At 40.1% G+C, this 17,318-nt stretch overlaps 1 protein-coding gene across 1 annotated transcript in view; it reads left to right on the top strand.

Annotated features, from left to right (window-relative positions):
* The first annotated feature begins 5,478 nt into the window (after window positions 1–5,478).
* The window catches only part of bmp7b (bone morphogenetic protein 7b), a 71,691-nt gene continuing 59,851 nt past the window's right edge, over window positions 5,479–17,318 (top strand). Inside the window, exon 1 of the mRNA XM_059527304.1 lies at window positions 5,479–6,298. Coding sequence (XP_059383287.1) covers window positions 5,899–6,298 — 400 coding nt within the window. The 5' untranslated portion in view covers window positions 5,479–5,898. The remainder of the gene's footprint in view (window positions 6,299–17,318) is intronic.

Below are 17,318 nucleotides of genomic sequence, written 5' to 3'. Positions count from 1 at the left end.
TCTATTCATCAAAAGTACTGAAAAAGAAAAACAAATGTATCACAGTTTCCACTAATATATATATGAGCACTACTGTTTTCAGCAAATCAATATATCAGAATGATTTCTGAAGGATCATGTGACACTGAAGACTGGAGTAATGATTTTATTTTAAATTGCATTTTTTTTCCACAATATTACTATTTTTACTGTATTTTTGATCAAATAAATGCTGCTAGACATCTTTAAAATTACCCCAAATTACCGAACTTTTGAACATCATTGTATATTTGACTGCAAATGCTGCCGTCTCACAGCTTAATATAAAATATTTTATAATTTATGTTTATTAATAATATTGGGTATCTTTTGCTGAGGCTCTGTGGTAGTGTTTTACGCCGACTTGTGGAAAAGTGTCATTCTTTCTTCTCTTGATTACTCAAATTTCTATCACTCAGCAGTTTGCAGTGTGGTTTGAACTTGTTTAGACTGAAAAGAACTGTGACCTTTTTTATCTGGCGTTTAAGACATGATGCAATGTCAGTCCTCCATAGTGTGTAAACAATCAGGAAAGCTTCATTATTCTCCTTTCATGTGATCAGGGTGGCTAAGTTACCCAGCATTGTCAGAAAAATGTCTAACTAGTCTTATTTACATGTTCATTTAGAAAAGCTGGATTCAATGCCCAGCTATATACAGAATGTCTAATATATGAAAATATTGTCATTTTATTGCCATTTATTTACCTCCAGTGTATTTCCAGCTGGCTGAGTTTTCAATACAACAAATGTGGATGGTAACAATTTGATAGCTTTGCATTAAGAACAGACTGAAATTTAAGCTAATTTAAGCTATTATTCAATTACAATCATGCCCTCTGTTGTAGCTCTTGTATATCATTTATGGCCGTGCTTTTCAAGCTTGCCATGTCACATTTCGTCAAATGAAACCTGGTGTAAAACCATGTTTTTGTACTTTTTGGACCTTAGCAGTAAAACATAAAAACAACCATCAATACAACTTTCACTGCATTGAAAAGAGCTGCTCTGAAGTTCGGCCAAACCGTTTCCTTTGGTGTTTTACAGAACTAAGAAAACTGTACAGGGTCAGAACAAGTAAATGATGACCAAATTAATCTGTTAGGGTAAAGCCCAAAATGAAAATTCCCTCATCGTTTACTCTCATGCTGCCAAAGATGTACAGGTCTCTCTTTCTTCAGATGAACACAAATTAAGATTTTTAGAGGACAAATGCATCTCTTTCAGTCTATATAATGCAAGTGGATAGTAACCCAGAAAATGAAACTTTGTAAACCTCACCAATTTAAACTATAATCCGTTGCTTTCAGACAAATTCCATACACACTTTCAGTGGTGTTGTGAAGTAACGTGGAAACATGTTGGAACATCACTTCTCATGCAATCTTCATGGATGTGCACATGACACTTGGCTGGAAGTAAATTAAAATATTAATATTTCGCTTCAGAAAGACACTGATTTATACACTAGGGTTGTGTGGGTTACCATCACATTCACTTTGTTTAGTTTATGAAACATCAACTTTATTCAAGTTAATATTCACTTGTAATTTACAGAAATGGATTATATTTCTACAAATGTTTTTTTGTGTTCATCTGAAGAAAGGAAGTCATATACAGGCGTTGGACTAAATAATGTGAACTCTTGGCAGGTGTTTTACCATTATTTGCCTTTAATCCAGTTTCCAACCTTAGAATAGCTATACACAAAATTTGAATCATTTTCAGGGAAATGATGTCTTTAGTGTCTATAAAATCAACTGCCAGTTGCTTTTCAGATGTTGGAGGAGGGAATCCGTTTCCTCTGTTTTCTCCCTCTTCTGCCCAAATCTATTTGATAATATTCAAGTCAGGCGACTGTCAGCATATTTGTCTGGCCTGGGCACATGCTAAAGTTCATTTTGGTGCTCCAGCTGTCCAAGTTTTATGATCATGACTCTATCTTTTGATTTAAGTTTTAACAGTTGCAGCTCTTTCATGGAAGTTGGCTGAACACAGGGAATGTTTGTGGTTTTTGAGGAAACAGGGTCTTCAAGGTGAACATTGAGGTTGGCTGTCTCTTTGCATCAGTAGTTCTGTGATGTTTGGACACAATCCTTTAGTGTTCAGTGATCCCTATATCATTCATTTTCTTTATTTGGCCATTGTTTTTACGTAGTCAAAACTGTTGTTCTTAAAACACCCCCCCCCCCCCCCCCCAAAAAAAGAAAAAGAAAAATTGGACTGTTAAGGTTACAGACGTTAACAATAATGGACTTTCATGATTTTTGAAAGTCTAACAAGTCACCCATTTCGCTCGTGGCACTGCTCTACAAAAGTATACTACACATATACAATTAAAAGATAATCACAATGTTTGTTTTTCCACTGTATCCTAAATTATATGTACCACTACAAGTGTTTGCATTATTTTGTCCAACCCCTGTATATCCCTATTATTCAGTACATGAGTGACGGTGCCCTTTTAACATATATACGCATAAACACCCATACATTAATTACCCCCCCCCCCCCCCCCCCATTGTATAAATGCCTGGCTTTTGTGTACATTCCCTGCTAATAAAAGTTTGATTTCAAGAGGGTGAGCGTAGCAGGCTGAGAGAGAGAGATTGTGCTTGAAAGAGAAAGTCATTGGGAGATCTCAGGGTGCTGTTCTGCTTAACTTCCCCCGGTCAAAAGCTCCTCAGTGTGGCTATCCAAGCCGGCAAATCAGTCTGTGCCCGCTGTTTACTGTGTCGGTCACAAGGGCCACCGCCGGAGCTGGAACAAAGGGGGGTCTGTTCCCATTGTCCTTCCCCAGAATGACAGCTTTCTGTTTGGGCTGAGAGACAGACCGGGGGGCCCTGGCTCCCACATACAGGAACAGAAACCATGAAACCATGTCTTTCGCTTTTAAGCCCTGAATCAGACGCTGCCTCAATGTAAACACCTGCAGCACTGATTCTATCTTAATTTACATGGTTCAGGCTTCTACTAATAGGTATTTAACACTGATCGAGACATAAACGGATATTGGGTGCAGATTAAGCACATTTATATTCATTGCAAATCAAAGGGCTGAAAGTATCCTTAAATGAGAAATGCACACAATAAAGGGCGAAAAGCAAAGAGTGACTTCCTCTCCATCCATCTTGCCAAAACTTTAATCAAAGCAGCTGCTGTTGACGTCTGGGACTGCCCTGTTCCCCAGGTGCTGAAGCCACTTTAATGAGTGTACCTGACACCTGTGCTCAAGGCAAAGCTGTTGCAATATCTCTGCGACTGAGTCCTTTTACATGTGGCTCTTAACTGTACAGAGCGTCTGAAGAGTTAATGTGTCAGGGTGACAGAATAAACAGCTCAGGTGAGCTTCAGAAGCGGCGCATTAGACTGCGTTTAAGAGGTGCTGAGCTGTATGGGGCAGGTGGGACTGGCCTCACACAACAGCTGTCCTCCATCTGAGTCCCTATATATCTGGCTGTTTCCATCATTATGAGCATTTATATAAATCACAAAGGAGTTCTCTGTACCTTCATTGTTTCTCAGCCATGAGAACAAAAGGAGACTTTTACTTAACCTTTTGCGTCTTATTTCTCCCGAGAAAAGGGCTATTGGTGAAGTTTACATGTTATGTTAATTTAAAGCAAGTTATTTTTATGATCATGCGATCAACACATCCTCATGAGTTCATTTGTTGAAGATTTGAACCAATTTAAAACCAAATTATCTAAAATTCCTTAATTTCCTGTTTTTTATAAGCGCAAAATTATATTTGTAGTTTATACAGTATATTTAAAATTTTGGCATTTAATGCAAGATGTTACTTGACAATCCCTTTGTAATTGTATACTGTAAATTTCTGTATGATTTTTTGAAAATATTTTCAGTGTAGTGACAGATATTTAATTCCATATGGTGATGTGCATCAACCTGTAATAGATTATCGAAATAAAAAAAATTTAGGTTATGACTTTCATTGATTGTTGGATTTTGAGATGTGGGCATTGCTGTTGCAAATCTGGGGATTTTGTGACGTTCTCTTTGTTCTCATTGATATCACCAAAAATACCTCCTCCCCCAAAAAATCACCTTTTTGGTGTCTTTTTTTGGTGATATTTAAATATATTTGGTGATTTCTTTGGGTATTTTTGGTGATAATAAACAAATGAATAAAAATAAGGCAGACATGCTGTTATTTGTAATGTTTTCTCTGTTTTCTTGTTATCGTTTTATATGTAAATACAACTGAAATCAATTTATGTGTATGGTGATTATATCCGACGATGTCTGTATTTTAGCAGTGCAGAGCAGCAGACTGGAAGTGACTGCTCTTATTGGGTCTTATTGTCTGATGACAGAAACATAAAAATATGTCAATGAGAACAGTTTTATTGGGAATTTAGATGTTAAAATAGGAATAAGACATGGTGATGTAATGGATGTGCTAATTAGTGCACAATGTCTTCTTATGACATCTAGAAACTTTTCAAGCAGGCTTTAACTACTTTTCATTCAACACTTGTATTGAACTCAAAAGCAGCAGCAGATAAGCGAGAACTTGCAGGGCCTTAGTTTAAACAGAGATGTGCAGTATATTCATCTCCGGATTGAATTAAGTCTGTCCTTTTCACTGGAAGGTCCAGTTATGACATTATGACAGGACACATTTTAAAGTTATGAAGAGGCAATATTTGAAGTTTCGCCACAACAATCAAAACAGAAAAATCAAATTTGCTGTAGCGTCATCGATGAACCATTCAAATCAAAAATCTCCACCAGTCCAGTTTGTTTTACAGTATGTATTTCAATAAGGTGTTTCCATCCGGATCAAGCTGTGAAGGCATGTGTAGGCTATACATGCAGCTGTGCAACGAGTGTGCAAATTATTCAGTAGCTGTAAGCGTATAGTAGACTTTTTAGAGGAATTTCTGTTGAGGTTTATCTTTAAAATGTTTTACATTTACGCATTTGGCATGTTTTAATCCTGTATTCATCACTGTTTTATCAGTTCTTGCTTTCCTGTATATCTGTATATCTACATTGCTACTGTGTTAGGCTAACCACTTGTCATTTGCACTTATACATTGTTGCTCTTTTGTTGGTTTTGACTGCTTTTATTGTCCTCAATTGTAAGTCACTTGTGACTGCTAAATGTCTAAATGTAAATGTTAACAGTAGGCCTATATTTCTATAAGGTTTTTCTGCCCAAAGCACTGAACAATACCACTTTAATTTTATTCATCTGCTTATAAATTAATTCTATTTAGACGTTTAGGTTACTTATACACGTTTGAAACATGGGGTCAGACAAACCTCCCATAATTTCTCAAAGAACGTTTTCTACTCGTCTTTGGGACGTCTGATTGTAATCTCCACCCTCAAGTAAGATCTCCAGCGCTACAGGTAATAGCAGCAGTATAATTCACTCTCCTTGACATGTTGCAAAATCTTTACACAGTGAGACGCGCGTCGGGGCAACCTCTTGTCGCCGCAGGTGCATTTCTGAAAGCGCGCATCCTTGAAGCGCTTAAATCAGCCTGCACCCATCATTACAGTTCAAAGACAAGCATCTGCGCAGGTAACCCACCGGCCCTGCCGTTCTCAGTCGCCTGCGTGCTCACTATCTCTCTCTCCGCTCAGTTAGCGGAGTTTAAACGGCTCCGCTTCGCTCCTCCTCCAGTTTGCCATCTGTACTCCGAGCTGTGCGTCTCCAGGTTGAGCGTCTCCGGGATTGGTTTAAAACTATCGCAGCAGGTTACAAGTGCGTTAATGAACCCAAGAGCGTTCTCGAGTGGGCGAAATGTTGGAACAAAATAATTAATTAACCCAACATTAATGTTTTAGTGATTATCTATTAGGATTGGCTCATTTATATTAGTGTGAAACTGCGCGAAAGTTCATCATGGTTTCTTTGCTGGATTTAAGCGCTCTTGCTCTGTCGCTCGTTTGGGGATATTGCGTCCTGGCGGACACGGTCTTTACAAACTTTACTCTGGACAACGAGGTCCACTCTAGTTTCATCCACCGGCGCTTGAAGAGCCAGGAGCGCCGGGAGATGCAGCGGGAGATCCTGTCAATCCTCGGGTTACCGCACCGGCCACGGCCGCACCTCCACGGCAAGCACAACGCCGCGCCGATGTTCATGCTGGATCTGTACAATGCCATGTCCACTGAGGGAGACGAGGAGGGCTTCTCGTACCCCTACAAGCCCGTTTTCACCACCCAGGGACCGCCGATCGCGACCCTTCAGGACAACAACTTTCTGAACGACGCGGACATGGTCATGAGTTTTGTTAATCTAGGTAAGATGCACTGAAAGTTCTGGTATGGCAAATGCCATCATTTAACCTGCCAAGTGAAACTGCACCCACCTATGATGCTTACATTTAAACCAGTGCAAATGATCTACATAAAAGCTCTTATTTGGTCATATTGTGTCCTATGAATATTAATTAAAATGGAGTTAATAGGTAAACGAAGCACTATAGAAAATTTGGACATTTGGAATTTTGACAAAAATGTCCATTTAAGTAACTTTATTACAAGGCGCTCTGGAATAGCCTACTTGATTCTGATTGGTCAGCTCATCAGTTAAAAATCTTTGTTTATAAACCGGATAGTTCTGGTCTGTGCCTCTGATTGGTCAACTACGCCATCCAGCCTGTTATTATCTACAATATGTAACCTTCTCATAAAGTGTCAAAATCTAATTATGAGATAGCAAGCATCAAAGTTTGATTTGAACCATTCATTTCACTATGATCAACATTTTTGTTGAAACAGCTGTGAGGCGAAACACCTGTTCACCAATCACAGCATTATATTTTACTTTGTTGAGGCCCTTTCATGAATTTGCTTAATAAAAGTGAAAACTATTCTAAAAACAATTCATGCCCTCAGTATTTTTAATATGCAGTAACCGTTTGATTAAGTCAATGAGACCATGCTATGGTTATGATGGAAAATCACATCCTTGGGGTTTTATTCCCATTGTACCCTATCATTGAGAACATTATGTGGGTTAAAACTTAGAAAACAACATATTTTGGGTCAAATTTGATTGACAGTTTTACAAGAAACCATTTTAAGCTGCATACCATGCATAACGCTCTGCTTTTTAGTGTTTGTTTAGATGTTCTTGACAATGTCACAAAGTCTGGTTCCAAAATGTGGTTTATTTTGGGAGACAAAGAGCGCCTAATGAAACTGCAACGTGATTGCATTTCTATTCCATCTGATAGTCAGTTCAAATAAAAGTCAAAAATCAGATGGATCCTCTGCCTCTTCATGTTTTGGCATCGACAGGAAAGACCTGCCACAGAAATAAGATAATAACAGGGCTGAGTGAATAATTACTGGCCTAAGAATGGGGATTTTTTCCCCCAGAGAGTCTTAGATGTTTTATTTGTTCCTGGGCCAAATAGCAGACATAGTTCAATCCTGCATTGTTTGTTTGATTTTATTAGGCCACTTATCTGTGCAAAGTCTTAACCTTGGCGTGATTTCCAAACTCTTAATGCTGGTGAACGCAAACCTATATTTGCATTGTGTGTTTTGGGCAGTGATAATAAAGCGCTGTTGCATTCCCAAGCGTCTGCTGTCTCAGCGCCAGCTGTGTCCCCCGCTTAATCTTCAGGTGTTCAGAGTTGGCTGTCTGGGAGCTCAACGGTCTCTTTATCTTCCTTTTTTCTCTGCAGTAATGATATCAGCTGACAGAGGCACAAGTGTTTTGCTAAGTGCAAAGTACATTTCATGACTCGTTGAGAAAGCCTATGGGGCCACTCAAGTATATTCTTGCATTCAAAAGCAACAATGGAATAGCCCTTAACTATGGAAACCATAGTTTTAGCCAATAACATTTATTGTTGCTACTGTAAAACCATGACACATAATATATACATGTCAGTTTGATTAATGCCTTTTCTTCAGCACCGTGGTAGTTACAGTTCACTATTTTATTATAAAAACAATAACTGTAATAACTTTGGTATTTTGGCAACACATTGTTCAGTATGAACTTTCCCACCATTCAAGCAGCTTTTAGTCATCCACCTTTACCTCCAACTAATGTATAATCTTTGACACCGCCTAACTTTGCCTGCCTTAATGTTTCATAAGTACCTTACTTGTCTTATCAGCAGGCCTGTTAGTTTCCTCATTAAAACGTCATCATCTGCACGCAAGCACAACACTGCCATGCAAAGTGTGATTTATTGTCCGATAAGAGCAATTATGTTGTAAAGGGTGTGATTTGTATCACTTTTTATTGGTAAGATGACGATCTGAATTCTTTTGAAGCTATAAATCCTTTATGACATCTCAAACAAGGCTTCTTCTGTGGATGCAAAAGAAGATATTTGGGTTGATTTAAAGGTTTGGAATGATATGACAGAATACTGAATACCTTTAAATACCGATCAAGAATTAAAAACATATTGTGTTTATTATAATTAAAAGAAATGATTAATCTGAGAAAGGTTAATGTGTGTATAAGTAAGTGTATGACTATAGGGAGGGAGGTGACAGTGTTTCTTATTCTGAAATGTGTAATTATCCAGAGGACTGCTGTATTGTGCCTATTTTGGACAAGCACTGACACAGATGGATTTGACCACAGAGGCTCGCAGAATCAAGGGCCTCTCTCTCTTTTTGCTTCACTTTCGTGCTTCCCGCCAGCTTTAAATAAAAGAACCTGCTGTAGCCACTGCATTCAACCAAACTGGAATGCCACAGCACACCTTTTATATTAAACAGTGTCAACAGAGACTTTGCTCTCTGTTGAATGTGCAGATATATCTCAATAAATTAGAATGTTGTGGAAAAGTTCATTTATGTCAGTAATTCAACTGAAATTGGCTCACATTTAACAAAAACCCACCAATTCACTGTCTCAACAAATTAGAATATGGTGACATGCCAATCAGCTAATCAACTCAAAACACCTGCAAAGATTCCCTGAGCCTTCAAAATGGTCTCTCAGTTTTGTTCACTAGGCTACACAATCATGGGGAAGACTGCTGATCTGACAGTTGTCCAGAAGACAATCATTGACACCCTTCACAAGGAGGGTAAGCCACAAACATTCAATATCAAAGAAGCTGGCTGTTCACAGAGTGCTGTATCCAAGCATGTTAACAGAAAGTTGAGTGGAAGGAAAATGTGTGGAAGAAAAAGATGCACAACAAAGAGAAAACTGCAGCCTTATGAGGATTGTCAAGCAAACTAGCAAACTACCGCAATGAATGCAGACGTGTCAAGGAATTTGGTTACAGTTATCGTATTCCTCTTGTTAAGCCACTCCTGAACAAAGAAAACTTAAGAGGAGTTTTACCTGGGCTACGGAGAAGAAGAACTGGATTGTAGCCACTGGTCTAAAGTCCTCTTTTAAGATGAGAGCAAGTTTTGTATTTCATTTGGAAACCAAGGTCCTAGAGTCTGGAGGAAGGGTGGAGAAGCTCATAGCCCAAGTTGCTTGAAGTCCAGTGTTAAGTTTCCACAGTCTGTTATGATTTGGAGTTCAATGTCATCTGCTGGTGTTGGTCCATTGTGTTTTTTGAAGTCACTGCACCCATTTACCAAGAAATTTTGGAGCACTTCATGCTTCCTTCTGCTGACCAACTTTTAGAAGATGCTGATTTCATTTTCCAGCAGGATTTGGCACCTGCCCACACTGCCAAAATCACCAAAAGTTAGTTAAATGACCATGGTGTTGGTGTGCTTGACTGGCCAGCAAACTCACCAGACCTGAACCTCGTGGAGAATCTATGGGCTATTGTTAAGAAGAAGATGAGAAACGAGACCAGAAAATGCAGGTGAGCTGAAGGCCACTTTTAAAGAAACCTGAGCTTCCATACTGCCTCAGCAGTGCCACAAATTGGCCTGTCAGAAGGCCAGCAATTCACAAAATGTTTTTTTATTGTTCTTATGAAGTATTCTAATTTGATGAGATTTTGTTTTTTTTGTTAAATGTGAGCCAAAATCATCACAATTAAAAAAACCAAAGACTTTAACCACTTCAGTATGTGTGCACTGAATTGATTTATTACACAAGTTCCACAATTTGAGTTGAATTACTGAAATAAATGAACTTTTCCACAACATTCTAATTTATTGAGATGCACCTGTATATATTTGCTTAATTTTCCCCTTGGTGGTTACGTAGTTGCTATATTGCATTACGCCCAGAGCACACTGCCTGGATGCCATACGATACAATGGTTTTGCTTTCTTCACTGAATCTGCGATTCATAAACCTGACAGTTAATCATAACAAAGATGTTTTACATAAGCAAAATAAACACAAGGAAAACAAAAAGAGTTCACACAGAAACCACATGCGATCCAGTAACATCTAAAGAGTTTTTAATGTTTACTGGAATATGATTTTCCCCAAATCATGAAATGGCCAATTATGTTACCAATTATGGAAGCATATGGGTAGCAATATTCAATTTGGAATGTAATACGCAAAATGACAATGCAATATGTAAAATGGCAATGCATTTCTGTATTTACATTTTCCAATACATTTGTGCAACGTATGGTGCAAAATGAAAATGAAAATTAAATTACATAATTTTCATTTGCCATTTCACACACTAGTTTTAATATGTAAAATGAATACTAATTTTAACGCTTTATAAGTTGCAAAATTAAAATGAAAATGTATTACAGAAATGATTAGATATGTATAACATGTTCAAGCAAAAACTGTGGCAAAATTATCATTCAAATGCAATTTTCCTAATTGCATTAACACTCACAGTCAAGACACTTACTATTGCATTTTCATTCAATGTCCCGCAATGAATGTAGCAAAATTCAATGTGCACATTGAAAATGCATTCCGAGCCGATCACGTCTCCGCCCCCCTCCCGCCATGTCAATCACTGCGTGAACAAGGCGGGGCTTGCAGAAGGTCAAGAGACTCAAGACTCAAGACTCAAGAAGAGGATTCAAGTGAGAGAACATGGACAAGACAGTTGTACGTGTACGTTTTGATCATTTCGGTTTATGGCTTCAATATTTCATTCGCACTTGTGGGCGGAGCTGAAACGCTTCTTTCATCTGATTGGTCGAATCGCTCCACCTTCAGCTCGGTCTTTTCATTCTTTCAGGCAGAATAAGAGTCAGTGCAAGTGCGGCACTGTAATGTCTGAAACCACCGCTCACTGGTAATTAGCATAATATTTGAATCAGATGTAGCTGGGCACATAATTCGTGCTGCTGCGACTTGCAAATTATTTCTAGGTTATAGTACTGTATGAATATTGTCCCACTGATAAATACAGTGCAAATAGTTCTCTCTCTTTGGATAAAAGTGAAGTGGAAATAAAAATCAATAATAGACTGAACAGTTCCATGTCTGTAACATTTACAACTCTCATCTTTTAAGCCATAAGGCACTAGGTATGTGTGTGACATTAATAAATAATTGTGAAAATTAATATAGTTACATTTCTTAAATAAATTTGTAATATTAGTTTTATTACATACTAAATTGAATGATGTTTCTCTTTTTAGTCTTCTTTGTTGGGCTTGAGAAAGACAACATTTATTTACAGTATTTTCCGGACTATAAGTTGCACTTCTTTTCATAGTTTGGCTGGTCCTGCGACTTACAGTCAGGTGTGACTTATTTATCAAAATTAATTTGATATGAACCAAGAGAAATGAACCAAGATCTACAGCCTACAGCCGTGAGATGGCGCTCTATGTTGCTCAGTGCTCCTGTAGTCTACACTGAAAACATAGAGCGCCCTCTCGCGGCTGTAGACGGTAATGTTTTCTCTTGGTTCTGAATAAATGCGACTTATATATGTTTTTTTCCTCGTCATGAAGAATTTTTGGACTGATGCAACTTAAAAATACTGGTAACATTATTATTATTATTTATTATGAGAGAATTGACACAGACTAGAACTTTAATGTTTCACCAAATTCAGCTCAGATCTTCAGACTCGTCTGACTCGTGTTGCTGTATAACTGGCCAGACTTACCTTCCCAAAAAATCCTATTTAATTTTATTTCATAAATGTAACTATATTTATTTACACTTCACTTCATCCTACAACCTAGAAATAATTTGTTGGTCGCAGCAGCACGAATTATTTGCCCAGCAACATGTGATTAAAATATTATGCTAATTAACAATGAGCGGTGGTTTCAGACATTACAGTGCCACACTCGCACTGACTCTTATTCTCCCTGAAAGAATGAAAAGAGCTTGCTGAAGGTGGAGCGGTTCAACCAATCAGATGAAAGCAGCGTTTCAGCTCCGCCCACAAGTGCGAATGAAATATTGAAGCCATAAACCGAAATGATCAAAACGTGCACGGACCAACTGACTTGTCCATGCTCTCTCACTTGAATCCTCTCGAATCTTGAGTCTCTTGACCTTCTGCAAGCCTCACCTTGTTCACGCAGTGATTGACGTGTCGGGAGGGGGGCGGACACGTGATCGGCTCGGAATGCATTTTCAACGTGCACATTGAATTTTGCTAAATTCATTGCGGGACATTGAATGAAAATGCAATCGTAAGTGTCTTGACTGTGAGTGTTAATGCAAAATAAAAATAGCATTTGAATGATAATTTTGCCACAGTTTTTGCTTGAACATGTTATAAATATCTAATCATTTCTGTAATACATTTTCATTTTAATTTTGCAACTTATAAAGCGTTAAAATTAGTATTCATTTTACATAATAAAACTAGTGTGTGAAATGGCAAATGAAAATGATGTAATTTAATTTTCATTTTCATTTTGCACCAAACGTTGCACAAATGTATTGGAAAATGTAAATGTAAATACAGAATTGCATTGCCATTTTACATATTGCATTGTCATTTTGCATAATACATTCCAAATTGAATATTGCTACCCATATGCTTCCACAACCAATAGTTTTAAGAAGAAATGTATAATTTGAGCTGGGGTTTTTTATTTTTTACTTGTAGAGATCCATTCAGTGAAGAAAAGCTCCTGCATTCTGTTTAATTTAGATAAACCAGTGTTTCAATAAAAAACTTTCTTCTTCCTAAACCATTTTTCTAAATAAAAAAATCTCACATGTGAATTGGACACCCCATTATGTGAATTGTACAATTGTATGTGAACAGTGTATGCTGTTCTGTGTCAGCCGTGTTGCGCCGGATCTGTTTCCTATGCTGTTGTGATTTAGTCTAAATGAAATTATACTCTCTAAAATGGTGATAGAGTGACATGGAGGAGACGAATTGTTGAATAAAGTCATTATTTTTTTTCCCCTTTTGCACACAAAAAGTTTTTTTGTAGCTCCGTGAAATTAAAGTTGTACCCCTGATGTCTTATGGGCCGTGAACGTGGTAGTACCCTTGCTGTATATGGAGGGTCAGAAAGCTTTTGGATTCCATCAAAAATAGCTTAATTTGTGTTCTGAAGATGAACGAAGGTCTTAAGGGTTTGAAACAACATCCGAGGGTAAGTAATTAATGACAGAATTTTCACTTTTGGATGAACTATCCCTTTAACTGAACTGACATTTTAAAAGAGATATACTACTTTTAACAGCTTCTTTTCAAAACCAGGTCTTACTGTCTTCTTACCTACATATACTATCTAAAGCTTTTCAACTTTTCACACACATGCAACATTTTCAGATGAAGCAGCCCAAGTGTTTCTCATAAATGATGAAAAGAAAGTGTACTTCTTGTGCCCTCCATCTTGATGACTTGTACTCTTTCCTCCTGAATGAAGCTGGGTGGCATTCGCTGCTTCTAAAATATTATGCCAACACTTGTGGATCTGATTTCACAGATACTCCTCTAAAGCACAGTGGGGAGGTCTGCTGAACGACAGGCTCTAAAGAAGCTTTGTTTGGCATGGATGGACCCTCTTCATTCCTACAAATGTTTCATGAGGCTGGGGCACAATTTACGACAGACAGATCTCGCTGATCCAAGAGAATGAATCTTTCCGTCTGTCAGATGAAGTGCGTTTCAATTCCAGCACAGGTGTGACTCACTAAAACAGTTTGTAGTAGAACTTGAGGCAATAGCTTTGTACTTGAGGTCAGAGTTTTATAGAGCCAGCTGTTTCGGAGTTTATTATGTGTAGGATATAGTTTTGATGACATTCAATGTGTGTTTTTATGTAATTCATTTTAATATTGAGTTCCAAGTTCTAGTGGTGTTATTCAGATGTGTCATGTCATTCTGCCCCTAAAAGGGTCTTATTTTGTTAGGTTTAATGATAACAGAGATCTGTTAGTTTGGGTGGGGCACTGGGACATTTTGTCTCTGAGTCACCTTAGTAAAAAGCCCAGCTGTGTAAATGGCTTACGGCATGTATGTAAAATGTAAATGCAACACGCCGCACGCAACACGAGTCAGCACTGCGGAGGGCGTGTGAACGCTCCAGGGATCTAGAACATGCTTTTCAGTGTGTGAAATGCAGATACTTGGCAAGATACTACTCAAATAAAACCACATGGAGGAATACTAATCAGTGTTGATTTCTAGCTGAATGTTTAGGCTGCTATTTACCATGTAATTAAAGTGGAAGTGACTATCAAGTACCTTAAAGGACAAAATCTTTTCAGACACTTAATTGCATATTAATGCATGTTAAATGGAATTAAATTGAGATTACATTTCTATGAAATACAAATAGTTTTACATTTAAGTTTGGCCAACTTAAAGGGACAGTTCACCCAAAACGTCTCAGGTTACGAATGTAACCATGGTTCCCTGAGAGGGAACGAGACACTGCGTCCTCTGAGGGGACACTATGGGGAACACCTCGTCGTGACCCGTGTCTGAAGCATACTTTGAAAAACGCCAACGTGTTGGCTGGCGACAGCCTCTGACGTCACTACCAGCGCGACTATAAATACGCGCCCGTAGGACCCGTCAATATCTTCTTCGTGAAGCTTGCGTCCGAAGCATGGCAGGGAGCTAGAGGACGCAGTGTCTCGTTCCCTCTCAGGGAACCATGGTTACATTCGTAACCTGAGACGTTCCCTTTCAAGGGAACTTCGAACTGCGTCCTCTGAGGGGACACTATGGGGAACAGTATACCCACGCCGCCATGCTGAGGGGAGTGCAGACCAGAATCATGGCAAACACTAAGTACCAACTCTACCGCTTTTCTCTTCACCGGGAGTCGCCCCTGGGACGGTCTGACGGCTGCCTTATGACATTATCCCTTACGGCCAAAGGCCTAAGCTACATACCCAACTTATCCTGTAGGGCCCTGGCCCGGGGTAGAGCTAAAGGCATGGAATCACAGAGATTCCTTTAAAGGGATACGGCTAAAAGCCTGGCACTTTCCTCTACCAAGTCTTTGCCTGTCACACAGGGGGCTACTGCTAGCTTTCGCAAAAACCTGCCGAAAGGGCTGTCCCCACAGCACTCTAGTAGCGGCGCCCTGTTCTAGATAGGTATCCGAGGATACCTAGGTGGAGTGGTGCCCAAGATGAACGGGGCTTAAACCAACTCAAGAAAGGGCACGAAGCAGCAGCGCGAAGCCCTTACCATCTAGGGATTTTAGAAAGAACGCAGAGACTAGCGTGCGAACTTACCACAATGTGGATTTTAGAAAGTGCGCAAAGACTCCCGTGCACACTTACCATAACATGGATTTAAAATACTGTTCTAAGGAGGGGTTCTCGTGGGACTCTGTCAGAGCAGCTCGTAGAAGAATGGCCCGGGAGCAGAGCAATTGGAGGCCTCAGCCCCTGCCTCAGCAGGATGCCTGCTCTCACAGAGCGTCTCAAACAGTATGTGGTACTGGAGCGCTCTGAAGAACCGGGAATCAGTCTCCCAAGAGAGGAAGACTCCGAGCTCCGAGCAGCATGCTCATAGGTGACCCTTTCAGAAAAGGGGAGCGCTGCTGAACTACCCGAGAATTGCCCACACAGCCCCCCCAAGTTGAGGGGGCTTGGGGTGTACAATAAGTACACACCGGTTGGATGAAGCCCAAGGAACACCGGGGCGAATCATCCCGAGAAAGGGAACGAAGCGGAGCGCGTAACCCTTACCATACAGGATTTTAGAAAGTGCGCAGAGTCTTGCGTGCACACTTACCACTTTACGTGGATTTCAGACAGTGCGCAAAGCGTTAACGTGCACACTGACCACCATGTGGATTTGAGAAAGTACACAGGCAAGCGTGTGTACTGAAAGGTTACCTGACAACGTCTTCAGAGAGACCTGGTGAAGCCTACTATCTGAAAAAGCCACAATATGCTATTCCGTGGAAACGCATAGTATGTGGGAGCTAAATCTCCAGGGAGGCCTGGTGAGGCCTACTACCTGGCGACCACCGAACGTGGGAGCTCACCTTCAGAGAGACCTGGTGAAGCCTAATATCTGAAAACCACAATATGCTATTTAGTGGAGACGCACCGTATGTGGGAGCTAAATCTCCAGGGAGGCCTGGTGAGGCCTACTACCTGGCAACCACAGTATGTGGGAGCTCACCATCAGGGAGGCCTGATGAAGCCTACCACCTGATAACCACAATATGTGGGAGTCCACCCAGCCCCTCATGTTAAGGGAAGTGATGCTTGAGGTGTATAACAAATACACACTGGTTGAATGAAGCCCATGGAACCCAGGGCTAATCATCACAAGAAAGGGAACGAAGCGAAGCGCGTAACCCCTACCATACAGGATTTTAGAAAGTGCGCAAAGTCATGCGTGCACACTTACCACTTTATGTGGATTTCAGAAAGTGTGCAGAGTCTTGCGTGCACACTTACCACTTTACGTGGATTTCAGACAGTGCGCAAAGCGTTAACGTGCACACTGACCACTATGTGGCTTTGAGAAAGTACACAGGCAAGCGTGTGTACAGAGAGGTTCCCAAGCATCGCAGAGGCGCTGGATCGCACGGGAGCGGTGAGCTCCAACCCTCTTTTCTAGGCGAGGGGAGCATCACCTGAGGCAGTAAATACAGAGCTTCTTGCCGTAACCACCACCTCCCCGGATGCGCCAGGCGGCCCCTCAGGGTGACCTGGCCGGACATCTATGGAATTCCCTGCAGTGCTGTGCCAATTCTTTGGCCACCTAGCTACTGTAAAGGAAACTCACAGAGATTGTTAGTAGACATATAACCACCAGCAACATAACGTCCATAAACAGGTAGAGCAAGGGTTACCTACTCGCCCACCCTCCTGTACTGGAGTCCCGCTGCGGGGCGCCCCCTTCTGGTCCGGACCAACAGTAAGGCGGTTGCTATGAACATAGAACCAACCAAAACATCATAGGTCCAGAAAGGAGACTGTTATGTGAGAGACCGTCCACCTAACCTCGATCAGTTGGAAAGCTGGTGGCTACA

The sequence above is a fragment of the Carassius carassius genome, chromosome 37, assembly GCF_963082965.1.
Source record: "Carassius carassius chromosome 37, fCarCar2.1, whole genome shotgun sequence".
NCBI lineage: Eukaryota > Metazoa > Chordata > Actinopteri > Cypriniformes > Cyprinidae > Carassius > Carassius carassius.
Note: the sequence above shows the minus strand (reverse complement) of the source record. Positions and strands in the feature narration are given on the sequence as shown.